At 49.6% G+C, this 27,643-nt stretch overlaps 2 protein-coding genes across 4 annotated transcripts; one reads left to right on the forward strand and one right to left on the reverse strand.

Moving 5' to 3' along the window:
* PPP2R5D (protein phosphatase 2 regulatory subunit B'delta) lies at positions 1-25,949 on the forward strand. The gene is made up of 16 exons (XM_032299440.1): positions 1-201; positions 5,135-5,212; positions 19,841-20,051; positions 20,276-20,475; positions 20,558-20,668; positions 20,776-20,868; positions 21,284-21,414; positions 21,548-21,607; positions 21,714-21,822; positions 22,041-22,094; positions 22,413-22,583; positions 22,681-22,808; positions 24,089-24,190; positions 24,287-24,359; positions 24,505-24,621; positions 24,771-25,949. Exons 1-16 carry the CDS (start codon positions 175-177, stop codon positions 24,906-24,908), a joined length of 1,803 nt encoding a protein of 600 aa, XP_032155331.1. The 5' UTR covers positions 1-174; the 3' UTR covers positions 24,909-25,949.
* MEA1 (male-enhanced antigen 1) lies at positions 25,835-27,628 on the reverse strand. 3 transcript variants are annotated; one of them, XM_032299450.1, is made up of 4 exons: positions 27,491-27,628; positions 26,718-26,995; positions 26,529-26,631; positions 25,835-26,228 (listed from the first exon to the last, which is right to left on the reverse strand). In XM_032299450.1, exons 2-4 carry the CDS (start codon positions 26,982-26,984, stop codon positions 26,077-26,079), a joined length of 522 nt encoding a protein of 173 aa, XP_032155341.1. In that variant the 5' UTR covers positions 26,985-26,995; positions 27,491-27,628; the 3' UTR covers positions 25,835-26,076. The 3 variants fall into 3 exon arrangements, with proteins under 3 accessions (XP_032155341.1, XP_032155340.1, XP_032155342.1); XM_032299449.1 differs by having other exon boundaries at positions 27,389-27,583; XM_032299451.1 differs by lacking the exon at positions 27,491-27,628 and adding an exon at positions 27,164-27,265.
* Between the last annotated feature and the right edge of the window lie 15 nt (positions 27,629-27,643).

Here is a 27,643-nt window from a genome sequence, read left to right on the forward strand (position 1 = left end):
CTGGTTGTCAGGCAGTTTTGTAGGAGTTCGGGCCAATTGGAGGCGCAGGCACCGCTCGACCCGGGCGCAGCGCGCAGGCGGCGGCGAAGAGACGCCGAGCGGGCCGAGTGCGGCCGAGCAAAGCCGGAGCCGGAGCGGGGCCGCAGGAGACGGGCCGGGTCCGGACGGGCCGAGATGCCCTATAAACTGAAAAAGGAGAAGGTGAGCGTGGCCCTTTTTCCCGCACCGCCGCCTTGGAGCCTGCGCGGAGCTCTGGGAGGGGCCGGAGCCAGGCCCGGGACAGCCCCAGACTGACCCTCCCGTCCGGCCCCCGCAGGACTCCTAGGGCCAGCCCTCCGCCCCCGCGGCTGGCAGCACCCCCATCTTGTGCCGCAGTTAGGACAGCTCCCCATCCTTGCCCCGGAGAGACTCCCCCCACATACACCTCCCTCCCTTCTTCCCTGCTCTTACCCCCGGCCCAGGGTAACCTCCTTCTTCCAGATCCGCCCCATTCTCAGGTCACTGTCCTGCTTTTTCTGTCCCCCCATCACCCCTGGCCCCGATCTCCCATCGGTTTAGGCAGCCCCTCATCTGAAACTGCACCTCCTTCCAGAATTGCCCCCTCCCCCCGCCCTGAGCAGCCCCTTTCCTCCTCTTCCTACCCGCCTGGGACAGCCGCCCCACAGTCCCCTACGGCCCCTTCTCTTTCCATGCCAAGCCCCTGACCTAGAACAGCGCTGCTTTCTCTCTCCTCCACCCAAATCTGGCCTAGGCCCCTCCCTCTAGTTCTTCCTTCACACACAAACTTGTAAGCAGGACTGAGCCCTTGTGTTGATGGAACCTCAGAACGTCGGTGCTGGCAGGGACCTCTGAGTGCATGCAGTGCAATCCCTAATAGTACAGATGAGGAGACTGAGGCCCCGACAGGGCAAGGGACTTGTCCAAGGTCACACAGCCTGCTAGAGGCCCAGCTGCAATATCAGGTCTCCTGACTTAAAGGCCTCTTTTGTATCAAAGCCCTCCTAACTGGCTCCCAGGTGCATCCTAGACCAGTCACCTTTCCTAATCTGAGTAGGCTCTTCCCCTTATTCCTAATCCTACGTTAACCTTTGCATTTTTCCTTTTATTTTATTTTTTTGCACCAGTGCTGGATTTCTGCCTTTCCTGAGCTACACCATCTTTAAATTGGGAATTTGTCCTCCCTGTCAGATTATTATTCCTTCTTATCCTGCAGGCCAGCTACCTCTGGACACCCATGTCTTTCGTCTTTGTCATGATGTCCTGACACAGGCCATTTCTTTTTCTTTTTCTTTCTTTCTTTCTTTCTTTTTTTTTTTTTTGAGACAGAGTTTTGCTCTTGTTGCCCAGGCTGGAGTGCAACAGCACGATCTCAGCTCACTGCAACCTCCGCCTCCCCGGTTCAAGCGATTCTCTTGCCTCAGCCTCCTGAGTAGCTAGGACTACAGGCGTGTGCCACCATGCCTGGCTAATTTTGTATTTTTAGTAGAGATGCGGTTTCTCCATGTTGGTCAGGCTGGTCTTGAACTCCTGACCTCAGGGGATCTGCCTGCCTTGGCCTTCCAAAGTGCTAGGATTAGAGACAGTAACCCCCAGCCCTGGCCCACAGGCCATTTCTTAATGTTGCCTTCTTTCACCTTTTTCTTCTACCTCGGTGCCACCTTCCCCTGTTCCTCATCCGTGCCTTTTTCTACCCTCTGTTTCCTGCTGTTGCTGAGGTCTGACTCAGAGGTGTGGTTCCTTTGAGGTACAGACTCGCAGAGGATGCTAGGATACCAGGTCCAGCCTTCCCCAGCTTCTCCTCTCCTGGGACTGGCCCTTTATGGTGGGGGCTGGCTCTGGTCTGGTGTTCTGGCCTCCTGCTTGATGACCCCAGAGGTATATTTCAATTGCCCTCTGATTGACTGGGTTACTGGGCTGCCATCTATGACCTTTTCAAACTTTTTCTCTGAGGACTGTTCTGTATTTGCCAGGCAGCTCTGATTCTGGGTTGTCCTGTTAACCTTTCAGTCCTAAGGCACTGAGTACAGGGTTGGTGGTGGTGTGCTAGATGGTGAACCTCCTAGGGGTAGTGAGCTGGACAGGGTTGTGTGTCCCACCCAGGCCCTGCCCTTGGGGAGTGGGCATGCAGAGGTGGTTTGGGTAGCTTAATTGTAGACAATGCACACACAAATCAGCCACACCAGGGGCTAAGGGAAATGGAATCCAGGGAAAGCTGGTGAGGTCCCCACCCATTTGTAGTTTTTAGTCTGTTGGACTAGATACTGTCCCATCCACAGAAAGCTTTAGCCTACTAAATTGTGAAGAAGAGACAAATTCCCAGTTAGAATTGCTAGGACCAGGGGTGTAAGCGTTCGGTTGGGAAAGGGTGTTGGAAGGATCAGGGTGCATGGAGCCAGGCATAACTCTCACCTCCCTATAAGGTTTTTCTGCTCTTGATTTTCAGCTGCATTTGGACTTCTTCAATGGTTGGCAAGCTCTGAGGGGCGGGGGTTGACAGTGTGACTGAGGTTTGCCTAGGTGGGGGTGGGTGGAGGATCTTTATTCCTCATCTATCACCTGTCCCCTCTCTCCTGGCCATCTTTTACAGCTTTTTCCCTAAAGCCTTTCTGAGCTCTCAGTCAGGAGTGAGCTCTCCCTTCTTTTCTGGATTTGCAGAACACTTAGTAGGCCACTTATGGTCCTTTTGTGTTTCGCCTTGGATGGGAATTAATTGTGAACAAGCCTTTCTTCCCTTGAGATAATAGCTACGCTTCGTTTTGGTTTAGCAACTCCATTTCACACAGTAGGTGCTTAGTGGATAGGTGCTGAGCTAATCTCTTGGGGGGATTCGCATCTCTCCCCTTCCTTCTTGTTCTCCTCTGGTACTTAGCGCTTTTATTTTCTTCAGTAGGGTGTCCCTGCCCCCTCCGACTTTCTTCTTGTTCATAATAATAGTAATAGCATTGACCAGCATCAGGGTTTTCATGTGCCTTAACACTGTGCTGAGGGAAGAGGGTACTGTGATTGTCATCATCTAATAGATGAGGAAACTGAGGCTCAGAGAGGCTAGTAAACTTGCCTATGATTATATAGCTAGTAAGAGCTGGACCCAAAACACAGGGCTGGCAGCAAACACGTTCTTTTAACCTTTATGCCACACAGCACTTGACTGCTGAGCTGGGCTGAAGTGTATGTGCTTCACCTGTTCTGCAGGAGCCAGGGAGCAAGGCTGGTGGGCCTGGTTCCTCCACGCCCACTCACACCCACACACTAAGGCAGCTGGATCTCTCTTAGGCACATTCTTTAAAAGATATGTCTGAGGCATCATGCTGAGTGCTGTAGGGTGGGTGGAGGGGTACAAAAAAGAATAAGCAGCTTATGATCCAATAGAGAGATCAGACATGTATGAAGATGGGTCAGCTTTGTCCAAGGGTTCATGTCTGGGGTGTGTGCAGACACCTCAGTGTTGTGTCCTACCTGTCCCCTGCCTCCAGCCTTTTTCCCTACACCCCATGCTCTCAGCCACTGACAAGTGTCAGTGCGGTCAGCTGGGTTAGTATGCAGAACGAGCCAGCTCAGCCGAAAGAAGGAACCCCTTCCCCCTACTGCATCAAGCTGTTCTATACCACACCTTTCTTCCTCCCCACCTCCAAGAAGCCTTCCCCTTACTCCAGCCCACACAGAGCTCTCTTCTCCCTGAAATCCTTTTGCCCCCATAGTCACAATAACTTGATTTAACACTTCTCACTGAAGGGGGCTTGGCTGCTATTGAATTGCACAATCTCAGAGCTGGAAGTGATTTCCAAGATTCTCCAGTCCTCATTAAAGGCTTGAATTTCTTTTGCAACATGCCTTACAGGAGGTCACCCAGCCCCTGCTTCAATGCTCTCAGGGGTTGGGGAGCTTTTGGCTTTACTAGGTGGCCAGTTTTAGTGCAGTTGTTCCATGATAAAATTTTTCCTTGTTTGGAGCTTCAGCCTGGCTTGCAGCTTTAGCCCATTGCTTTCGTGCCTCTGGTCCAAATGGACAAGTTGCATCCAAGGCACCCCTTCATTTGTTTAAGATTCATCTTGCTTCCCCATCCCTCATGACTCTTCCCTTCCATTGTTAACTATCCCAGTTCCTGCAGCTGTTGGTCTTGGGACATGCTTTTGAATCCACTCCCAGTATGGGTTGCATTTCCCTCTAAGAAACTAGGATTTGTCATGGCCCCTCCCAAGCCTGATGCTCATGACTGAACCAGATCCTCCAGGATAGCCCTGTCAGTGCCAAGCAGTCTGCACAGGTCTGTTAACAGGATGGAAGGTCACGTGAGCTGCACATGGATGATTTGTGTTGAGCTTGCAGTCAGACCTAAATCCCCAAGTCTTTTTCACATTTTCCCTATCCTGTCCCTGTGCAGTTGCTTTTTTTGGCTCGAAGAATAGGAAGAGATGCTGGGCAGGCCAGGGCTCTGAGCCAGCTGCCAGGTTCCCAAAGGAGACTTCAGACTACTGTAGTGCTCACTCTTTGTAACAATTCAGAGCTTTACCCCAATCCCTGTCTCAGTGCTTGTCAACTGAGGTACTATTGCCATTTTGGGTGGGACAGTTCCTATACCTGTTAGCATTCCTGGGCCTTACTGATTAAATGCCGAGTAGAACCCTCTTGTCTGTGTGCTATTTGTGACATCCAAAAATTGCCTCCCAGTCTTTCCAGATGACTGTGAGGAAGAGTGGTGACTCCCTGCCCTCCAGCATGAAAGCCTCTGGCACCCCTCTGACCACTTTAACCAGAAGCCAGTGAGCAGCTGTTCCCTGATGCTTTTTCCTTAAACCTCCTCACCCTGGCTCTGACCTGAGCAAAGCCCTTCACAGGCCCAACCTCTGCACCAGCCTGATGAGGTTAAAGATGAAGGAGCATTCTCATGCCGAATTAGTGTGTGTTTGGGGTGACTTCCTAACCAGATTCTAAACTCTTTGGAGGGGCTGAATCTCCCTCTGCGTAGATCCCCCCCACCCACCCCAGCTCGGCCCAAGATAAGTTCTAATTGATTGGTTCATTTGGACAGAGGATATTTGCAACAAAGATCTAAGGATTTGTCCAAGGGATTTATGGATAAGATGTCTCCCTTCCCCTGGCATCTGCTAACTCTACCTTCATCTTCTCCTTTCAGGAGCCCCCCAAGGTTGCCAAATGCACAGCCAAGCCTAGCAGCTCGGGCAAGGATGGTGGAGGCGAGAACACTGAGGAGGTAACTAATGTAGGCGTAGCCTTAGATGTGGTTCAGGTGCCAGCCCCCACTCCTTGATGGCTAGTGGGTTACAGGATCCCAGGGAGTGAGGCAGAAGGGAAGGCTTCCATATCCTGGGAGAGACCTGGACAGCCCATTCAGACTGTCCTCGGGCAGGATTTCCCTTTGGCTGGTAGAGACCAAATACGTTCTCTAGTTCTTTAAACTCTCCAGATTCCTATGAAAGTTGTTTCTCTGTTTACCAACTTGGAATGTTGAGAATTCCTTTTTCTTAGGGCAAAAAGCTGGGGGTTCTGGGATCCTGAGCAGAAGGGGAAAAGTCCACAAACACTTGATGGGTTAACAAGTGACTTCAGCATGGCTCTGGGTGGAGCAGGGGATTGGGAGGGACTGGTGTCCCTGAGTTGGGCCCAGCTGGGCTCACTGCCCTTGGTCCTGATCGAATGGGAGCATGACTGAAAGACTGTCCTGAGCAGAAGTCAGTGCAGCTTAGCAATCTCAGACTATAAAGCAATAAACAGCAAGCTGAGAGCACCAGAAGTGGGGAGTGACATAGGGAAGTATACAGTATGTCCATGAAAGTTTGCGAGTATGCACAGTGGGGTAGTCTGGATGGTGAATGATCATGTACAGTGAGCATCCACTGCATCCTACCTGGAAGCTGGTTATTGGTGCTTTCTCTTCTTTCTCCCTCCTGCTCTAAATTGTTCAGAGGGATGGAGGAGGACTGGAAACAGAGCTCTCTAGTTATGGACAGGTTTTGTGGTTTTTTGGGAGAAGAGATTGATGAGCAAATGTTTGGGGTTAACTATACATTAGGTGTTTCTGGGTACTTCTGGTGATAGTTCACATCTAAAGAGGTCCAAGCACTTTTCACACCCATGACCACTGTTTTAGGCCTCATTTAAGTAATCAGAAGCAGAGTAGGTTTTCCCCATTTTATAGACATGGAAGTTGAGGACCACAGAAGAGGAATTATTCTTTCTTCTGTACTTATGCAATATTCTACTTTTTTCTTTTTTTTTTTTAATTTTTTTTTTTCCTGAACATCTCCTTCTTAGTACTTTTTTTTTTTGAGACAGAGTCTTGCTCTTGTCGCCCAGGCTGGAGTGTAGTGGTGCAATCTCAGCTCACAGCAACCTCCACCTACTGGTTCAAGCGATTCTCCTTCCTCAGCCTTCTGAGTAGCTGGGACTACAGGTGTGCACCACCATGCCTGGTTAATTTTTTTGTATTTTTAGTAGAGATGGGGTTTCACCGTGTTGACCAGGCTGGTCTCGAACTCCTGACTTCAGGTGATCCACCCGCCTCAGCCTCCCAAAGTGCTGAGATTACAGGCATGAGCCACTGTGCCTGGTGCCTTTATGCAGTATTCTAAACGTCTTTCAAATAATCCTTAACACTTAGCTTTGTGACCATTTGTCTCCTTCTGTGTCTCTCCCCTCAGACTATGAACTCCAAGGGAAGGAGCTGTGTTATTCTGCGTTGCTTCTCCCCTACCCCTGTGTACTCATGCACTTGGTTCATAGTGAATGCTTCTGGGAAGACACTCTCTGGGCTCAGTCTCCCTTCCAGGAATGCTGATGTTTGTGGGACCCACAGGGAAGGTGGTTGGAAGCTGGTAACTTGACATTTAGAGCAGCAAAAACAGGATTTTGTTTTCTTTTTTCTTTCTTTTTTTTTTTTTTTTTTTTGAGATGGAGTCTCACTCTTTTGCCCAGGCTGGAGTCTACTGGCGTGATCTCGGTGCAATCTCGGGTTACTGCAACCTCTGCTTCCCAGGTTCAAGCAATTCTCCTGCCTTAGCTTCCTGAGTAGCTGGGACTAGCATGTGTCACCATGCCCAACTAATTTTTGTATTTTTAGTAGAGACGGGTTTCACCATGTTGGCCAGGATGGTCTCGATCTCTTGATCTCGTGATCTGCCCACCTCAGCCTCCCAAAGTGCTGGAATTACAGGCATGAGCCACCGCTAGGCCCCAGAAACAGGATTTTCTAAGTCCTGAAAATTCTGGGAGAGAAAGGAAAATTTAGGGGGGAACTCCCACCTTTTGCCTAACTCACTCCTACTTCTTTAGTTCTTAGATGGGATGTCATTTCCTTAAAGCAACCTCCTTTGACCACCCACCCCACCCCCAGGACCTGGCAAGGGCTCCTGTTAGTTTCTGTTTTGGCACTCAGTACCTGGTAGCACCTAACCACAACTGTAGTGAAATAATTCCTTGTGAATTCATTGTTTATTGGCTGCCTCTTGTGTTAGCACAGGAACTCAATGAGGCTCTCATTCACCCCTGAAGGGCCTGACACAGCAGAAGCACCCCGTATTTGAATGTATTAGTGAGTGAATGAGTAATGAACAAATGAACCAATTTCAAATTAGAGCCAGAAAGGACCTTAGGGTCTAACTTAATCAGTTCATAGATAGAAAAATGAAGCCTGAACAGGTTAAGGAGTATGCTGAGACCAACTGTTACAATTTATCCACTGCCTTTTGAACAAATACGCCCAAGGCAGTGGGTCTATTTCAAGCAATCCAGGAAAGCAGGGTGTCGAATTCACCTTGGGCTGTTCGGTGAAATGCTGCTCAGGGTTCACAGATGTGAGATAGCAGCAGGAATTAACCATGATTTTCTAGAAAGGTACCCATGTCTGGGATGGCAAGGGTACGATGGAAAAGTTCGGGCTAGGATGTGAGGCTGTGGTCTTCAAAAGCTGTTTGGCATAGTCCTTCCTTTACCCTTTCCTTGTCTGGAATTTGGGGCTCTTCTAGCCAGTTTTGCTCTGTAAAGCTTTTGCCAGAGCCTTTCTAGTTGATCTAAGTTACAGCAGCTAACATTTATTTTATAGAGCAGTTACTTTGTATTAATTTTCTAGGGCAGCCATAACAAACTACTACAAAGAAGCCAGGCACGCTAGTTCACACCTGTAATCCTATGCTTTGGGAAGCTGAGGTGGGAGAATTGCTTGAGGTTAGGAGTTTGACACCAGCCTGGGCAACATACATAGACCCTGTCTCTACAAAAAAAACTAAAAAATTAGTTGAGCCTGGGGGCATGTGCACCTGTACTTCCAGCCACACGGGAGGCTGAGGCAGGAGGATCGCTTGAATTCAGGAGTTCAAGACTGCAGTGGGCCACGATCACACCACTGCACTTTAGCCTGAGTGACAGAACGAGACCCTATCTCAAGAAAACAAAACAAATTACTACAAATGAGTGGCTTAAAACGATAGAAATAGGCTGGGCATGGTGGCTTATACCTGTAATCCCAGCACTTTGGGAGGCTGAGGCAGGCAGATCACCTGAGGTCAGAAGTTCGAGATCAGCTTGACCAACATGGTGAAACCCCATCTCTACTAAAAACACAAAAATTAGCCAGGCGTGCTGGTGCATACCTGTAATCCCAGCTACTTGGGAGACTGAGGCTGGAGAATGGCTTGAACTCAGGAGGCGGAGGCTGCAGTGAGTGGAGATGGCACCATTGCACTCCAGCCTGGGTGACGAGCAAACTGTCTTAAAAAAAAAAAAAAGAAGGAAAGAAAAAGAAAGAAACAAATATATTCTGTCTCAGTTCTGGAGGCCAAAAGTTGTAAAATTAATGTCGGCAGGGCCATGTGCTTCTGAGGTTCTAAGGAAGAATCTGTTCCACATCTCTCTCCTAGATTCTGGTGGCTTTTGGCAATCTTTGGCTTTCCTTGTAGATGCATCGCTTTAATCTCTGCCTCTGTCTTCACACAGCATTCTCCGCCATGTGTCTCTGTCTGTGTCCACGTTTTCCTCTTGTAAGGACAGTAGTCATTTTGGACTTCGGGCTCACCCTAATCCAGTATGATCTCATTTTAACTTGATTACGTCTGCAAAGACCCTGTTTCCAAGTAAGGCCACATTCACAGATTCTAGGTGGACATGAACTTGGTGGGGGAGGGGTAAGGGAGAGGACACCGTGCAACACTACGTACCAGGCACTGCACTAAGTGCTTTGCATGCATTGTTTCATTTAACCTTCAGAATACTCCCCTGAGATCCCTTAATTATTATTATTATTATTATTATTATTATTTTTTTTTTTTGAGACGGAGTTTCGCTCTTGTTACCCAGGCTGGAGTGCAATGGCACGATCTTGGCTCACCGCAACCTCCGCCTCCTGGGTTCAGGCAATTCTCCTGCCTCAGCCTCCTGAGTAGCTGGGATTACAGGTACGTGCCACCACGCCCAGCTGATTTTTTGTATTTTTAGTAGAGACGGGGTTTCACCATGTTGACCAGGATGGTCTCGATCTCTTGACCTCGTGATCCACCCGCCTCGGCCTCCCAAAGTGCTGGGAATACAGGCGTGAGCCACCGCGCCCGGCCTCCTTAATTATTATTATTCCCATTTTACAGATGAAACTGAGGCTTGGAAATGTTAGCCTAGTGTGGTGGCTCACGCCTGTTAATTCCAGCACTTTGGGAGGCCGAGGTGGCTGGATCACCCAAGGTCAGGAGTTTGAGACTAGCCTGGCCAACATGGTAAAACCTTGTCTCCACTAAAAATACAAAAACAGCCAGGTGTGGTGGCGCACGCCTGTCATACCAGCTACTCGGGAAGCTGAGGCAGGAGAATCGCTTGAACCCAAGAGGTGGAGGTTGCAGTGAGATGAGATCGTGCCACTGCACTCCAGCTTGGGGGAGAGAGCAAGACTCCATCTCAAAAAATTTAAAGAAGCTGGGGGCGGTGGCTCAAGCCTGTAATCCCAGCACTTTGGGAGGTCGAGGCGGGTGGATCACGAGGTCAAGAGATCAAGGCCATCCTGGTCAACATGGTGAAACCCCGTCTCTACTAAAGATACAAAAAATTAGCTGGGCATGGTGGCATGTGCCTGTAATCCCAGCTACTCAGGAGGCTGAGGCAGGAGAATTGCCTGAACCCAGGAGGCGGAGGTTGCGGTGAGCCGAGATCGCGCCATTGCACTCCAGCCTGGGTAACAAGAGCGAAACTCCGACTCAAAAAAAAAAAAAAGAAAAAAGGAAATGTTAAGTAGCTTTTATTCAGCCAGTAAGGCAGAACTGGAATTCAACCCAGGTCTGTGTGACTCTAGAGTCTCTTGTGGTCTTTAATGAAGTGATACTCCTGGCTCTTAGATTCTAGAAATAAATCCTAGAATGGAGAGGAGCCTTGGGAGATGAGGTGAGACTCCCTGTTGACCTGCCTCTGCAGGTAAGGGTCTTTCCTGATCTGTCCCTGGAGAAAAAAATTTAATGTCACAGACTCCTCTATGTGCTGTGCCCTGTCCAGAGTCTGGGAGTAGGGACAGAGGGAGGAATAAATTACCCCACTTCAGCCTGTCCTCTCTGAGGCCAGAGTTGTTATTCTAAAAACCTTCTTGGTCTTATCAGTCCTCTACTTAAAAACCTCTTTTGGCATCTCACTGCTTACAAGTTAAAATCCAAACTTGCTAGCATGGCACCCTCAATCCCTCTGAGCTGGCCCCACTCTTCTAGCACCAGTCCTGGCTTTGCATCCCACCAACCTTCCCATATTTTTCTTTCCTTTTCTTTCTTTCTTTTTTTTTTTTTTTTTTTTTCTGTTTGTTTTGGACATAGGGTCTCACTGTGTTGCCCAGTGTGGAGTACAGTGGTGCAATCAAGGCTTACTGCAGCCTCAATCTCCTGGGCTCAAGGGATCTTCTCACTTCAGCCTCCTGAGTAGCTGGGACTGCAGGCACGAGCCACTGTGCTCAGCTAAGTTTTGTATTTTTTGTAGACATAGGTTCTTACTATGTTGCCAAGGCTGGTCTCAAACTCCTGGACTCAAGCAATCCTCCTGCCTTAGCCTCTGAAAGTCCTGGGATTATAGGTGTGAGCCACTGTACCCTGCCCGTCTTCTGATATGATAAGCCCTTTATGACTCAGGGTGCTCACAGATGCAGTTCCACTGACCTGAACTGCTTTATTTCTGCTGTGTCTTTTTTTGCCTATTAAACTCATGGTTATTCTTTAAGAGCCAAAAAAAAAAAAAAAAAAAGCTAAATCAAAAGCCACCTCTTCAGGGATATCTTCCCTAATTCTTCCAGGCAGAGTTTGGAGCTCAGCCCTCTCTGTTCTTGCATTTTCCTTGTACAGTTAGCTTCATTTATGTTCATCCTACCTGATGGACTGTGAGCTCTTTGAAGGCAAGGGCCATGTCTTAGTCACCTTTTAATCTTTTTTTACGGTATAGAATTTGCAATAAACTTTCAATCTTTAATGCTTAGCATGATGTTTAGTGAATAATTGATGGAAGGAAAGAATTAAGCACAGCTAGATGGAGCTCTAGATGTCACCACTGGAGAGAAGTTCTCTGTGGTTTTGGGGATTTTTATTTTATTTTTTTTTTAGTAGAGACGGAGTTTCACCATGTTAGTCAGGCTGGTCTTGAACTCCTGACCTCAGGTGATCCACCCGCCTCGGCCTCCCAAGGTGCTGGGATTACACGCGTGAGCCACCTTGCTTGGCCCAGATTTTTGGGATTTTATTTTATTTTTTATTTTTTTTTTGAGACGGAATTTCATTCTTGTTACCCAGGCTGGAGTGCAATGGCGCGATCTCGGCTCACCGCAACCTCCACCTCCTGGGTTCAGGCAATTCTCCTGCCTCAACCTCCTGAGTAGCTGGGATGACAGGCATGTGCCACCATGCCCAGCTAATGTTTTGTATTTTTAGTAGAGACGGGGGTTTCACCATGTTGACCAGGATGGTCTCGATCTCTTGACCTCGCGATCCACCCACCTCGACCTCCCAAAGTGCTGGGATTACAGGCTTGAGCCACCGCGCCTGGCGATTTTTGGGATTTTAAACTAATATGATCTTCATTTATTAGGCCAGTTAATTCATTACACAAAAGACATATCACATTTGATCTTTGCATTTTTTCTGTTAATTGTATGTTTCAGCTTTCTCTTACATTAAGTACTTTCTATAGTGTTTAAATTATATTTCTATCTCTTTATTATTTATTTATTTATTTATTTTTGAGACAGAATCTTGCTCCGTTGCCCAGGGTGGAGTGTATTGGCTCACTGCAACCTCTGCCTCCCAGGTTCAAGTGATTCGCGTGTCTCAGCCTCCTGAGTAGCTGGGATTACAGGCGTCTGTCACCACACATGGCTTATTTTTGTATTTTTATTTATTTTTATTTTTTTTATTATTCTTATTTGAGATGGAGTTTCGCTCTTGTCGCCCAGACTGGAGTACAATGGTGCGATCTCGGCTCACTACAACCTCTGCCTCCTGGGTTCAAGTGATTCTCCTGCCTCAGCCTCCCAAGTAGCTGAGATTACAGGTGTCTGCCACCATGCCCAGCTAACTTTCATACTTTTAGTAGAGACAGGGTTTTACCATATTGGCCAGGCTGGTCTTGAACTCCTGACCTCAAGTGATCTGCCTGCCTCGGCCTCCCAAAGTGTTGGGATTACAGGCATGAGCTGCGGCACTCAGCCCCTATCTCTTTATTTATATTTGAATATTTGGATTTAAATTTTTTTTTTTTTTTTGAGACAGAGCCTCACTCTGTCTCCCAGGCTGGAGTGCAGTGGCGCGATCTTGGCTCACTGTAACCTCCATCTACCAGGTTCAAGTGGTTTTTCTGCCTCAGCTTCCTGAGTAGCTGGGATTACAGGCATGCACCACCATGCCTGGCTAATTTTTGTATTTAGTAGAGACGGGGTTTCACTATGTTGGCCATGCTGCTGTCAAACTCCTGACCTGAGGTGATCTATCCACCTCGGCCTCCCAAAGTGCTGGGATTACAGACATTAGCCGCTGCACCTGGCCCAGGTTTAAATTATTAATGGTTGCTGTGTTAGGAATAGGCTGGACCAGGATAGGTTCAGAGCAAGCACGTTTAGTTGAAATTTCCTGAGTATGAGTGTGGTGTGGAAATTCACAGCACCACTTGACTGCTGGAGGCCTGAATCTAGGAAGGCTTCTTGGAGTACGGATCCTGTTGAGAGTTTGGAAGAGAAAATAGTAGTAGTTCAGGCAGAAGAGATGGCCTCTATAGAGTCCCAGAAGTCAGAGCCAGGCATGGTCGCTCACACCTGTAATCCCAGCACTTTGGGAGGGTGAGGCAGGTGGATGGATTGCTTGAGGTCCAGAGTTCAAGACCAGCCTGGGCAACATGGTAAAACCCTGTCTCTACAAAAACTACAAAAAATTAGTCCAGGCACAGTGGCTCACACCTGTAATCCCAGCACTTTGGGAGGCCGAGGCAGGTGGCTCACTTGAGGTCAGGAGTTCGAGACCAGCCTAGCCAACATGGTGAAACCTGTCTCTACTGAAAATACAAAAATTAGGCACGGTGGTGCACACCTGTAATCCCAGCTACCCGGGAGGCTGAGGCAGGAGAATTGCTTAAACCTGGGAGGTGGAGGTTGCAGTGAGTTGAGATCACACCTTTGCACTCCAGCCTGGGTGGCAGAGTGAGACCCTGTCTCAAAAAAATAAATAAATAAAATAAAGAGTCCCAGAAGTGAAACTGGACAGGACAAAGTAGCAAGTAGAGGGCAGACTGGCCAAGTTGCCTTCGGTCAGTGTCCACCCCTGCTTTGATGGCTGCAGAGCTTCTCAGGGGACTCACTTGACTTCTACCCCCAACCCAGATGAATGGACAAGTTAGAGGCTGGAGCTTTTAGGAGAAATGGTTGAATGCCCATCAGTGGGTGACATATCTGCCACCTCCTTCTGACATGCATGTTTCCTAGTTAAGGGTGAATAGACAGTGGATACCTCACTGGGGCTTAGCAGCCAGGGGCTTTGCTGGCAGGAGCAGCTGCTTTCAGATGCTTTCTTGTGTTTAGATCCTGGGAGCCAGGGTAGCTCAGTGGGGTAGCGGGCAGGGCAGACTAAGCTCACTGAGCTGCTCCCTGGCCACTCCAGCCTTTGATAACATAATACTCGTGTAGAAAAGACCTTAGCCATCAGCTCTTAGTTTGCTTTTTTTGTTTTGTTTTTGGGACAGAGTCTTATTTTGTCACCCAGGCTGGACTGCAGTGGCAACTTAGCTCATTGCAACCTCTGTCTCCCAGGTTCAAGTGATTCTCCTACTTTAGCCTCCCAAGTAGCTGGGATTACAGCCCCCCATCACCACGCCCGGCTAATTTTTTGTACTTTTAGTAGAGACAGGGTTTTGCCATGTTGGCCAGGCTGGTCTCGAACTCCTGATCTACCTGTCTCGGCCTCCCAAAGTGCTGGGATTGCAAGCATGAGCCACCCACGCCCAGCCATTGGTGGGTTTTTGAACATCATTTTTAGGCATAAAACCCTCTGTTCTCTCTAAACCTTTCCAGAAGAATGGTTGGGAAACCACTGAGCTAGTTCTGCCACCTTTTTTTTTTTTTTTTTTTTTTTTTTTTTTTTAAGGTGGGAGTCTCACTCTGAAGCCCAGGCTGCAGTACAGTGATGTGGTTTTGGCCCACTGCAACCTCTGCCTCCCAGGTTCAAACAATTCTCCCGTCTCAGCCTCCCGCGTAGCTGGGACTACAGGTGCGCACCACCACACCCGGCTAATTTTTTTTGCATTTTTAGTAGAGACAGGGTTTCACCATGTTGATCAGGCTGGTCTCGAACTCCTGACCTCAGTGAACCACCTGCCTCGGCCTACCAAAGTGCTAGGAATACAGGCATGAGCCACTGTGCTTGGCTACCTTCTTGTTACCTTCCTTTACCCTTTCTGGGAAGAATGCCTCTCTCTGGCTGCCTCCTCAGTCTGAGGTTTGTGGAAGTGCAGGGTGTCTGCATCTTACCTGTAAGATGTCCTCAGGTTGGAACTGAGCCCCTCACCCTAGTATCACTAATGTTTATCCCTGCTAACTCTGCTCCTAATGCTGTATAGTGCCATGTTCTGAGGATCCCAGAGTTGGGTTAGGAGAGGAAGGAGCCTGGGCAGGAACTGAGAGCTTTGGCTCCTGGTCAGCCAACCAACCAACCAACCAAACCTTCACTGAATTCCTGTTAGATGCCAATGCTGGGGCACCCAGAGAGGTACAAACCAGGGTCCTGGCTTTCAAGGGACTTGCCATCTAGTTGGGGAAATGACACATGAAGAGACTAAGAGGTGTCACTAGGGGGTGAGTAGTAACAGAGCCAATGGAACAGACAAGTGGTATCAAAAACAGGGTGACACCCAAGGGCTGGAAAGATCTGAGAAGACTTTCTGGAAGATGGTGGGCCTTAAGCTGAGTCTTGGAAGAGGCAGTGATTTCCTGAGTCCCCCATTTTCTTTTTTTTTTTGAGACAGAGTTTCTCTCTTGTTGCCCAGGCTGGAGTGCAATGTTGCAATTTTGGATCACTGTAAACTCCACCTCCCAGGTTCAAGTCATTCTCCTGCCTCAGCCTCCTGAGTAGCTGGGATTACAGGCATGTGCCACCATACCTGTCTAATTGTGTATTTTTAGTAGAGACGGGGTTTCTCCATGTTGGCCAGGCTGGTCTTGAACTCCCAACCTCAGGTGATCCACCTGCCTCGGCTTCCCAAAGTACTGAGATTACAGGCATGAGCCACTATGCCCGGCCAGGGTCCCCCATTTTCAAACAAGGAGGATAACGGACTCAAAGGAACATTTAAGTTGTGCTAGCATAGGAAGGAGATTCCAGGTTGCATTCCGAGAACGCAGGCATGGGAAATAAGAATAACAGATGTGGTGGTAGTAGAAGATACCTCTTATAAAATGCTTCTTTAGTGCCATGAACTGTTCATTTCTCTTCTTACTACAGTGCTATAAGGTAGGTACGGTTGTTATCCCATCTTATAGATGAGGAAACTGAGGTGCAGAGGGGCTGACTTTCTGGATATTACTTAGCTAATAAGTGGCAGAGCCAGGATCGAAAATAAGTGGCAGGGCCAGGATCGAACCCAGGCAGGCAGTCTGGCCCAAATGTGTTCTTGAACACCGACCTCCACAGGTTTGGTTGTTCTTAAGGCAGGGAAATGGAGGTCCGAGGCAGGGGAGAGTCTGGATACACAGCAAGCACTGACCCCCAACCTGCTCTTCTGCCACTACCACTCTCCCCCACCCCAGGGTGTGACTGATCTGCCATATGGAGACCTCAGACTCCAGATGCCTTGCTGTGTCTAACACGCGGGACCCACAGGCTGGACCCAATGCTTCTCTCCTGTTCTCTCATCCCTAGATAGGTCCACATCATTGTTTTTATAAAGCATTCAGAGGATGCAATGAATAACATTTCTGTCTTCCTCCCCTCCCCCACCTCAGAGGATTTCAAGTTCTTCTATTATGATGGTAAAGGGTAAGAGTTTGGGATGGGAGCTGGAGAGGAGGAGGGGATGGCAGGTATGAGGCCAGGAGGTCACCTTTCCCTATGGTGAGTGTACCCAGCTGGACGTGGCCTCTGCCTGGTCCTGTTGTAGCCTCTGGTTGGAGGCAAGGACTGTCCTGTGGCTTAGCTTCTCTCCTCTCCCAGCAGGGGGCTGCCTGGACAGTCCTGGAGTACCTATGGGCAGACAGCCCTGCAATACCTATTTTCAGACTTCTGAAAATGGACTTCATGGGGCTGTAATAACTGTGTCTGGGAGTTGGCTGTCCCTTTAAAAAGGTATAGCTTTTAGGCTGAGTGTGGTGGCTCACACCTGTAATCCCAGCACTTTGGGAGGCTGAGGCAGGTGGATCACTTGAGGTCAGGAGTTCAAGACCAGCCTGGCCAACATGGAGAAATCCTGTCTCTACAAAAAAATACAAAAAGTAGCTGCTGTGGTGGTGGGTGCCTGTAATCCCAGTTACTTGGGAGGCTGAGGCAGGAGAATCACTTGAACTTGGGAGGCGGAGGTTGCAGTAAGCCAAGATTGCGTCACTGCACTCCAGCCTGGGTGACAGAGTGAGACTCCATCTCAAAAATAAATAAAGTAATAAACTAAAAATAAAAAGGGATAGCTTTTAAAAATTAGCTACATTTCTCCCATTATAAAAGCAGTATCATACTGTACAGTGGAAGTAAGGGGGAGGAAAAACAAGCAGCATCAACCTGTAGAAAATTTAGAAATGCAGAAGTAATCCAATTCTGCAGGAGATAGTCATTAACACAGTGGGGACTTGGGCTTGTTCTTGCCTTTTTCGAACCTCGTTTTTCTGTGCATGTGTTTTAATGTGGATGAGCTCATTTTGCGTACCCAGTTTTGTACTGTTCTTATTTTTTTGGAGACAGAGTCCTACTCTTTCACCCAGGCTGGAGTGCAGTAACACAATCTTGGCCCACTACAACCTTCACCTCCCGAGTTCAAGCAATTCTCCTGCCTCAGCCTCCCAAGTAGCTGGGACTCCAGGCGCCCGCTGCCACAGCTAATTTTTTATATTTTAGTAGAGATGGGGTTTTACCATGTTGCCCAGGCTGGTCTCGAACTCCTGAGCTCAGGCAATCCACCTGCCTCGGCCTCCTAAAATGCTGGGATTACAGGCGTGAGCCACCACACCTGGCCTTATACTGTCCTTATTTAACTTAGCATAGGAAGCAGTTTTCCATCATTATGTAGTTTTAGGCCTTTTGTTTTATTTTAAATTTTTATCAATATAACACATACATTGTTCAGAAAGTCTGATAGTACTATTGAGCTTGGAATGCAATTCTAAGCTGTTTCCTCAGAGACTGAGATTTCCACATTAGATCCTTTTCCTAAGTTTTTTTTTTTTTTTGTTTGTTTTTTAATTTTTGAGATTTAGATATTATCTATTGACTTCTACTATGGAAAATTAATTCCTTAGCATTCTTATGCCATTCTGCAGACATTTCCCCTCCTCCTAAAATACCACGATTTTGGGCAAATTACTATGACTATGAAAATATTTTTCACAACTATTACATGGTTCTTTTCTTTTTTTTTTTTTTTGAGACAGAGTCTTGCTGTGTCACCAGGCGCCAGACTGGAGTGTAATGGCACGATCTTGGCTCATTGCAACCTCTGCCTCCCGGGTTCAAGCAATTCTCCTGCCTCAGCCTCCCGAGTAGCTGGGACTACAGGTGCTTGCCACCATGCCCAGCTAATTTTTGTACTTTTTTTAGTAGAGACGAGGTTTCACCATGTGGGCTAGGATGGTCTCAATCTCTTGACCTCATGATTTAGGAGGAGGGGAAATGTCTGCAGAATGGCATAAGAATGCTAAGGAATTAATTTTCCATAGTAGAAGTCAATAGATAATATCTAAATCTCATGATCTGCCCGCCTTGGCCTCCCAGAGTGCTGGGATCACAGGTGTGAGCCACCGCGCCCGGCTGGTTATTTTTTTTTTTTGAAGGAAGGGAGGGAGGGAACCTGGTTTTCTTTTTTTTTTTTTGAGACAGATTTTCTCCCACTCTATCACCCAGGCTGGAGTCCAGTGGTATAATCTTGGCTGCCTACAACCTCTGCCTCCAGGGTTCAAGTGATTCTCTTGCCTCAGCCTGTAGGGTAGCTGAGATTACAGGTGCCTGCCACCATGCCTGGCTAATTTTGTATTTTTAGTAGAGATGGGCTTTTACCTTGTTGGCCAGGTTGGTCTGGAACTCCTGACCTCAAGTGATACACTCACCTCAGCCTCCCACAGTGGCTGGGATTATAGGCATGAGCCACTACACCTGGCCTGTAATTTTCATAAACATAATATTAACTCCTCATATTCCATTTATTTTTTTCTGTTATAAATGAGGTTAAAAGTATTTGTACACAAAGTTTTTTGTTTTTTTCTTTTTGCCTGGCTACCTCTGCCTCCTCCAGAGCTTTTTTTTGTTTGTTTTTTTAATTTAGGGTTTTTATTAAGCTAAATTTCTAGTAGTTAAGCTACTAAGACATAGGAATGAATTTCTTTATTTTACCTTTTAACATTTTTATTTTTAGAGACAGGGTCTTCTTTCGGTGATCAGGCTGGAGTGCAGTTGGTGTGATCATAGCTCACAGCAGACTTGAACTCCTGGCTCAAGGAATCCTCCAACCTTGAGTAGCTGGAACTGCAGGCATGTGCTACCACACCTGGCTAATTAAAAAATTTTTTTTGTAGAGACAGGGTCTTGCTATGTTACTCAGGCTGGTTTCAAACTCCTGGCTTCAAGTTATTCTCCTGCCTTGGCTTCCCAAAGCGTTGGGATTACAGGCGTGAGCCACTGTGCCTGGCGTTTCTTTTACCTTTTAAGATTGTCACACATTCAGTAAAGGATCTTAAGTGTACTGCTCAATAAATTTTAGGTATGTATCTGCCATGCACCACCTTGCAGATTGTCAGGATGCGGGATTACATTACTCAGAAGGTTCCTTGTGTCACTTCTTATTCCTCATGCGTCTTCTTAGTCAATACCCACCCCCTTTCCCTGGCAACATAATCACTTTTCTGACTTCTGTCACCATCAATCCATCAATTAGCTTTGCCTGTTCATGAACTGGAATGAACGTTTTGGAGGCTCTTGATGCACAGGCAGTGGGCATCTCTTTGGGAGACATGACTTCTTGTCTGCTCCCTGCCAGGGCTACAGTACAGTTATTTCTGTGACCCTGGCCTTAGCTCCTTGGGGGCAGGAGACAGCTGCTCACTGCCCAGGCCTGTGCAGGCATAAAAAGACTGGGGGATGGCCCAGGCCCAGGGTGGGAGTCATATCTTGGGAAGTGGATTTCAACAAATGACTTATTTGACCAGGCCCAGCCGCAGCCCCAGCCCCAGCCCCAAGCCCAGTCTCAGCCACCGTCGTCCAACAAGCGTCCCAGCAATAGCACACCGCCCCCCACGCAACTCAGCAAAATCAAGTACTCAGGGGGGCCCCAGATTGTCAAGAAGGAGCGACGGCAAAGCTCCTCCCGCTTCAACCTCAGCAAGAATCGGGAGCTGCAGAAGCTTCCTGCCCTGAAAGGTACTTGTTAACCAGCCACAGGAGCTATTGTACCAGGTCTAGGGGGAGATGGTGGAATGGAAGTTTTGGGGTATTTTGGGGGGAAAGGAGTTCCAGAGAATGTGGGAAGGGGGTGCCAGGGAGCAGGATGGTGGCAGGGTGGGGTAAGGGAAAGCTCTTGAAGAGAAGCAGGGCATGGCAGTGAAGGACTACAGAGGAGAACCTGACCGCTGGGGCCCCCACAGATTCGCCAACCCAGGAGCGGGAGGAGCTGTTTATCCAGAAGCTACGCCAGTGCTGTGTCCTCTTTGACTTCGTGTCAGACCCACTCAGTGACCTCAAATTCAAGGAGGTGAAGCGGGCAGGACTCAACGAGATGGTGGAGTACATCACCCATAGCCGTGATGTTGTCACTGAGGCCATTTACCCTGAGGCTGTCACCATGGTGGGCACAGGGAAAGGATACGGGGGACTGGCGGGGGGTGCGAAGAAGCCCAGGTAGAACTCTAACTGGCCCTTCCTCTCAGTTTTCAGTGAACCTCTTCCGGACGCTGCCACCTTCATCGAATCCCACAGGGGCTGAGTTTGACCCAGAGGAAGATGAGCCCACCCTGGAAGCTGCCTGGCCACATCTCCAGGTACCAGGGCGAGGGGGCAGGGTGGCCCTGGCTGCAGGGAGTGGGGCACTTGGAGCCCTGGAAGTCCTTGGGAACACCCCCTCAGTGGCACACCTTTTCCCCCACAGCTCGTGTATGAGTTCTTCTTACGTTTCCTTGAGTCTCCTGATTTCCAGCCAAACATAGCCAAGAAGTACATCGACCAGAAGTTTGTCCTTGCTGTGAGTCCCCTAGTTCCTGTCATATCTTCTCTTTCCATTCCATGCCTGCCTCACCTGTGTCCAAGTGGCTCTTTCCCCTTATGCAGAATATATTGGGCTTCAGCCATGTCTGGTATGAGAAGGTTATAAAGGGTTAAAAAAAGAAACCCTACTCTAGCCTTAAAAAACTAACTGCATAATGGCAGGAAACAAAAAAACAACAACAGAGTACCTCTTTCCAGGAAGCATCACTTTGGAAGTCTCAGTACAAATACAATAGAGTCAGCAATAGAGTAGAATCACTCTCGTTTCTAAGACTTGCCGGCTCCTCCTCCAGGGGACCTCTGCACTTCCCCTGGCAGGACCTGTGTTACCCTGGCCCCCACCTTCCCTGGCTGCTGCCTCACCAGCTGCTTTCCCTCCCTCGTGCTCCCAGCTCCTAGACCTGTTTGACAGTGAGGATCCTCGAGAGCGGGACTTCCTCAAGACCATTTTGCATCGCATCTATGGCAAGTTTTTGGGGCTCCGGGCTTATATCCGTAGGCAGATCAACCACATCTTCTACAGGTGAGGCCAGGAGCTCAGGCTTAGGAGTAAGCAAACTGCTACCGAGGTGGGTGGGAGCGGGAAGGTGGGGGGAACTGTACAGAATGCTGGAGGGGCATCAGGGGTTGTCAAGAGAGGCCTTTTCTTCCCTCAGGTTCATCTATGAGACGGAGCATCACAACGGGATTGCTGAGCTCCTGGAGATCCTGGGCAGGTAAGAGGCAGGGTGGGGGTACAGATGCCTGAAAAAGGTTGGGAGGATTGGTGCACTGAATTTGGATCTGTCCCTTTGGTCCTGACAAATGTCCCTTAATTCCTAGCATCATCAATGGCTTTGCCCTGCCCCTTAAAGAAGAGCACAAGATGTTCCTCATCCGTGTCCTGCTTCCCCTTCACAAGGTCAAGTCCCTGAGTGTGTATCACCCTCAGGTGAGCTGCCTTCCTCGTGATAATGTCCAACTCAGGCAGCAGAGAAAAGATGGGGGCAGGAAGGTATTCCAGCTGGGATAGGGGAAGCATAGGGAGCAGGTGGGAGAATTCCTTCCCTCCACCTCCCCTTCCCTTCTGGGATCTTGCTACTATCACTGACTTCTCTGAGAACTTCTAGGACCTACATCTCATCTCCCTTCTACCTCACACTTTTGCAGTTGGCATACTGCGTGGTACAATTTCTGGAGAAGGAGAGCAGTCTGACTGAGCCGGTAATTTCCCTTCCGGGACCCGAGGCCCACCTGTTAAACTGTCGTCAGCATCACTTGCCAGTCTATACCTATTGAGCAGTGCCATAAGGGGGTGCTTAGGAGGGCTGTGACCTGACAGGTAACATGATTTCCTCTCTGAAGGAGAAGCGAAACCTATATATACACCTAGGAAACACATCCAAGGCAAAGAAACGGGCAGGTGGCTGAGATCACCCAAGCTGTGCCCACCAGGGTCGGGGAAAGCACGGGTGGGAAAACTTCGTAGACACCCAGGCAGGTGTAGAGAATTTTCATCCCCATGCCCTCCTTGTCTCCCAGGTAATTGTGGGACTTCTTAAGTTTTGGCCCAAGACCCACAGCCCCAAGGAGGTGATGTTCTTGAATGAGCTGGAGGAGATTCTGGACGTCATTGAACCTTCTGAGTTCAGCAAAGTGATGGAACCCCTCTTCCGCCAGCTGGCCAAGTGTGTCTCTAGCCCCCATTTCCAGGTGAGACTCTGACCTCGCATATCCCAACCCCTGCCAGAAACTGAGAAGGTCTTGAGTGAAACGAGAGGTACCCACCGAGTCCAACTCTCCCCACCAGGTGGCAGAGCGTGCTCTCTATTACTGGAACAATGAGTACATCATGAGCCTGATAAGTGACAATGCAGCCCGAGTCCTCCCCATCATGTTCCCTGCACTTTACAGGAACTCCAAGAGCCACTGGAACAAGTAAGGCGCTGGGGCGGGGCCGGGGGGGGCGCTGGGTGGTGGGGATCCAGTTTGGAAAACTTTGAGGGTATGGAAGAACTAAAGAGCCAGGGGTCTCACCTGGTCACCCAGCAAGTGGGGCTGGTGTCCCCTGCATGTTGATAGGACCTTGAGGGGCTGACTGGAGCCAAAAGATGCCTCTGTGCAAGATCTCTGTGATATCAAACAGCAGGGCAGCAACCTGTGTTACACCACTCCTTGGGGTCAGCTATTCTGCAGGTCCTGTCATAGAGACGTAATTCTATGCTGCAAGAAGCTGATGCGACCCTCTTTGAGAGTATGTGTAAAGAATCCCAGGGTTTTGGGCCATGCACAGTGGCTCATGCCTGTAATCCCAGCACTTTGGGAGGCCGAGGCAGGTGGATCACCTGAACTCAGTAGTTCGAGACCAGCCTGGCAACGTAGTGAAACTCCGTTTCTACTAAAAATACAAAAACTAGCTGGCGTGATGGCATGCGCCTATAGTCCCAGCTACTCGGGAGGCTGAGGCAGGAAAATCGCTTGAAACCAGGAGGTGGAAGTTGCAGTGAGCCAATTTTGTGCCACTGCACTGCAGCCTGGGCAACAGAGTGAGACTCCATCTTAAAAAAAAAAAGAATCCCAGGGTTTTGAAAGGACTTTTCTGCTAAAAGCAAGCACGGTGTGGTATAGATGCAGTCTGTCATGCTGCTGGGAGGCCATTAGTATGGGTTAGAGAGTGGGAAAGGGCTGGACGTGGTGGCTCACGCCTGTAATCCAAGCACTTTGGGAGGCCGAGGCGGGTGGATCACGAGGTCAAGAGATCGAGACCATCCTGGTCAACATGGTGAAACCCCGTCTCTACTAAAACTACAAAAAATTAGCTCAGCATGGTGGCGCATGCCTGTAATCCCAGCTACTCAGGAGGCTGAGGCAGGAGAATTGCCTGAACCTAGGAGGCGGAGGTTGCGGTGAGCCGAGATCGCCATTGCACTCCAGCCTGGGTAACAAGAGTGAAACTCTGTCTCAAAAAAAGAGAGTGGGAAAGGGTGGGAGGTAGGCAGGCCTTGGAAAATAGGGTGAGGGAAGCATGGACAGGTGGACCATGAAATGCCAGTTTCAAACCAGATGATTTGGCCAGAGCTATCTTCTGATCCTGCATAGAGGTTTGTGAACTGGAATTAGTAAATGAAAGCTCATACCCCTGCGAGAGAACAAATTGGGTTCCTCGTGCTAAGGGCAGGCTTTGGTCTCCTACACCTCATCTTTCTTCCTGGTGGCAGGACAATCCATGGACTGATCTATAATGCCCTGAAGCTGTTTATGGAAATGAATCAGAAGCTGTTTGATGACTGCACACAACAATACAAGGCAGAGAAGCAGAAGTGAGTACCTCTCTCCCTGGGTGACTTTCATCTTCTACCACCAGCTCATTTTGTTTCTCTCAAGCCCAACCCTAATCCTACTTTTTTGCTCCTCAGGGGCCGGTTCCGAATGAAGGAAAGGGAAGAGATGTGGCAAAAAATCGAGGAGCTGGCCCGGCTTAATCCCCAGGTGAGGATTTCCTGCCAGTTCTGTGAACTGAGGGGCCAGCCCATCTTGAGCTGGGGGAGAGTGTGTTGGGGGAGTATTATGAGGCACACAGGCCCCCAAGTCAGTGAAGTGGCTCTCACCGCTGTCCATGTCTCCTCTCACTCAGTATCCCATGTTTCGAGCTCCTCCACCACTGCCCCCTGTGTACTCCATGGAGACAGAGACCCCTACAGCTGAGGACATCCAGCTTCTGAAGAGGACTGTGGAGACTGAGGCTGTGCAGGTGGGAGGGTAATGTAGGAGGGTGGAGCAGAAATAATAGCTCTGGAAGGGAGAGGAGACACAGACAGCAGAGCCAAAGAATAAGGGGAGGAAACAATAGAATTCACTGGGAATTGGTCACTGTTCCTCCTTGTCCCTATTCACACACAGATGCTAAAAGACATCAAGAAGGAGAAAGTGCTGCTGCGGAGGAAGTCAGAGCTGCCCCAGGACGTGTATACCATCAAGGCACTGGAGGCGCACAAGCGGGCGGAAGAGTTCCTAACTGCCAGCCAGGAGGCTCTCTGACCCCCTCACCTTCCTACCACAGGGCCACAGCCCACTCAGCCCTGGGACACTGCCCCGGCCCTCCACACACTGCTCCCTACTGGCTGACTTGGGGGAAGGCAGCGTCTCTCTAGCTACTCTAGGGAGGGGGATGTGGGCACTTGAAGCAGGGACACCCACAGAGTGCTCCCTCTTCTCCCCAAAAGGTGTTCATGCCTCCTTGTGGCAAATACAGGCTGAGCACTAAGATGCTCAGTGCTCAGACAACCTGGGGATGCCTGTCCCCTACCTGCTCCTCACCCACAGCTACCTGAGGCTGCTCTGAGAAGTATACACAGGAATACATATGCTCCTCTATTCTTCCCTTCATCCTCATTTGAACGCCAGGTGTCTCCCCTCCTCTCTCTCCACTGCAGAGGCATGTAGGGAACAGCAGGAGATTATTCTCACCAAAGTTAGGCAAGCCCCATTTGCCCCTGGAGTAGCTGGAGGGAAGCCAACCCCCTGCAGCACAAATAGGCGCCCCCAGCCCCAGCCATGTGCTGGCAGATAGGGTTGTATTATTTCTTCTTACCCGATGCCTGACCAAGGGAGGTCAAAAGGAGAAAAGTATAGGCTGTGGACAATAACTGATGAATATAGGGCCCAGATGGACTAGGTGGGGCCAGGGAGGGATGAACAAACACCTTACCCCATGCCCTGTCTTTGGTAAGCAGCAGCCCTGGGATCACAGACATGGAAGGGACCACCCTGGGGCTGACTGCTTTCCCAAAACTAGAAAGAAGGAAGCAGGGAGCAATGCCCCAAGCATGGCTCCTGGCAACACCTATTTATTTCCTTGTTTGTGCTACGTTGGGCAGGCCCTCTCTTGTCCCTTGTAGGTACCCTGGAGGGGCAAGGGACTAAGGAGGGCTGGACCCAGGTTCCAGGGGCGCAGGCAGTGCGGCTTTTGGCTGTGTACATAGGGTGCTTTATTCTCCACAGAGTGATACATGCTAAGGTGGGTTGGGCTTGGGCTGATGTCCCCATATGTACAGAACCGAATAAAGTGGGTCTCTGAGAGCCTGATGTGCCTTGATGTGGAAAGGGTGATGGGGAAGATGAAAATGGACATTACAACCAGGGATGTGTTCGGTCCTGTGCTGGTTCTGGCCTGGAATGTAGGAAGATAAGGCAGCTCTCACTGTGGTCACTTCCAGGCAGGGGATGCCTGCCGGGCTTGGAGGGCTTTCTGTACCACATCTTCCCACTGGGCATCCGATATCTCCCGAGCCCAGGCAGGAACCCCTGGCGCAGGCAGACTTACTCCAGCCATCGTCCTTTTCACCAGCTCTACATGTTCTGAAATCAGAGCCAGAGGCCAGTCAGGGACAGAAATAATGGGACCAGCTCCCCTCCCCAATCCCTGAATCAACCCAGAGCCCTTGGGCGGGTCACCAAATCCATCTTGTTTTCTAGGCCAGCCTGCCTATCCCCAAAGCTAGCAGATGAGCATTTCACTTGGACTCTGAAGTCCACAAAATCTTAGTTTACAAACTATCTTTTTAGGAATAGGGTCTTCATCTGAAACTTCCTTCTACTGACTCAAGCCAGTTCGTTTCCTTAGTAATTATTCCAGAATGAAAGAATTATCTCTTTTACCTGGGTCCATGGGAATAGAGCTGTGGTTGTTCAATGCCGTAGCTCCTTCCTCATCTTCATCTTCACTCTCTAATGGTGGGTCTGGCAAATGAAGCCCCAGGGCCTGCAGAGCCAGAGAAGACCCTTTGGGTCCAGGCTTCCAGGGAGCCCAGCTTCACCTGTTGAGGAACCATCCCCCCTCTACCCTACCTGGATTCGATCCTGGATGTCAGCAACTACATCTCCATCCCCGACTGGTGCCAGTTCCACCTCCTCTTGTTCAGGATCTTGGTTCAGGGGCTGGTAGGAGTAGCTAGCTGGGCCAGACCCAGTTTCCTCCTGTTCTTCCTCAGGCTCCTCACTGCTCCAATCCCCAGTGCCTTCTGAAGGGCCCTGATGTGGCCCCAGTTCCTCAGTCTGATTGGGGAAGATACGCTCAGGGCCCATGCTGTCTCCCCCTAGAACTACTGTTGCCATCCGGGCAGGGGCTGCAGGAACAGAGGTGGGAGGACAGGGATTGGATGAAACCAGGCCCATCTTCATCTTCATCCTCTCATCATCATCTCCTTGTGGTCTCCTGCGTGCAAAAAACTAGCTCCTCCCCGAGGCTCCTGCATCCTCCACCCCTCCGTCCCCCTCCAGCCTCTCGTTCCTACCCCTAAGTCTGGGCTCTTATCTCGAACCAGGCCCCACAGCCTTGCTCCGCCAGTTCCTAATTAAACACCCAACCGGAGGCCCTACCATCTCCTAAGACACCCCTTCCAGAATACCGGCTCCCCCGCCACGCCTCCCCCGCGACTTGGGAACTCTGGGTCACCAGATTCCCCTTAACAAGGCGTACCCGCCCCCTTCTCCCCTCTCCTAGAGGTCCCCCTCTGTACCACCTGACAAATGCCCTTCAGGGCCCATGGGCTCCCCTCAAATGGTCCCAGCTGCGGCGTCCCCCACCCGAATCCCGGCGCCAGTGTCACCGCGCGCCTCACCCGCTCAAAGCCCGTGGCCTTCACTTCCGGCGGGGCAGGACGCGCAGAGGTGCCTAGCCCTCCAGCTCCGCCTCATGCTCATGATTGATGCTAGCGAAGACCAGGAGTCCGCCCCTTGCCCTCCCTCCGTCATGCCCAGCCCAGAAAACAAAG

The sequence above is a fragment of the Sapajus apella genome, unplaced genomic scaffold (assembly GCF_009761245.1).
Source record: "Sapajus apella isolate SASKATOON/1434 unplaced genomic scaffold, GSC_monkey_1.0 scaffold41, whole genome shotgun sequence".
Lineage (NCBI taxonomy): Eukaryota > Metazoa > Chordata > Mammalia > Primates > Cebidae > Sapajus > Sapajus apella.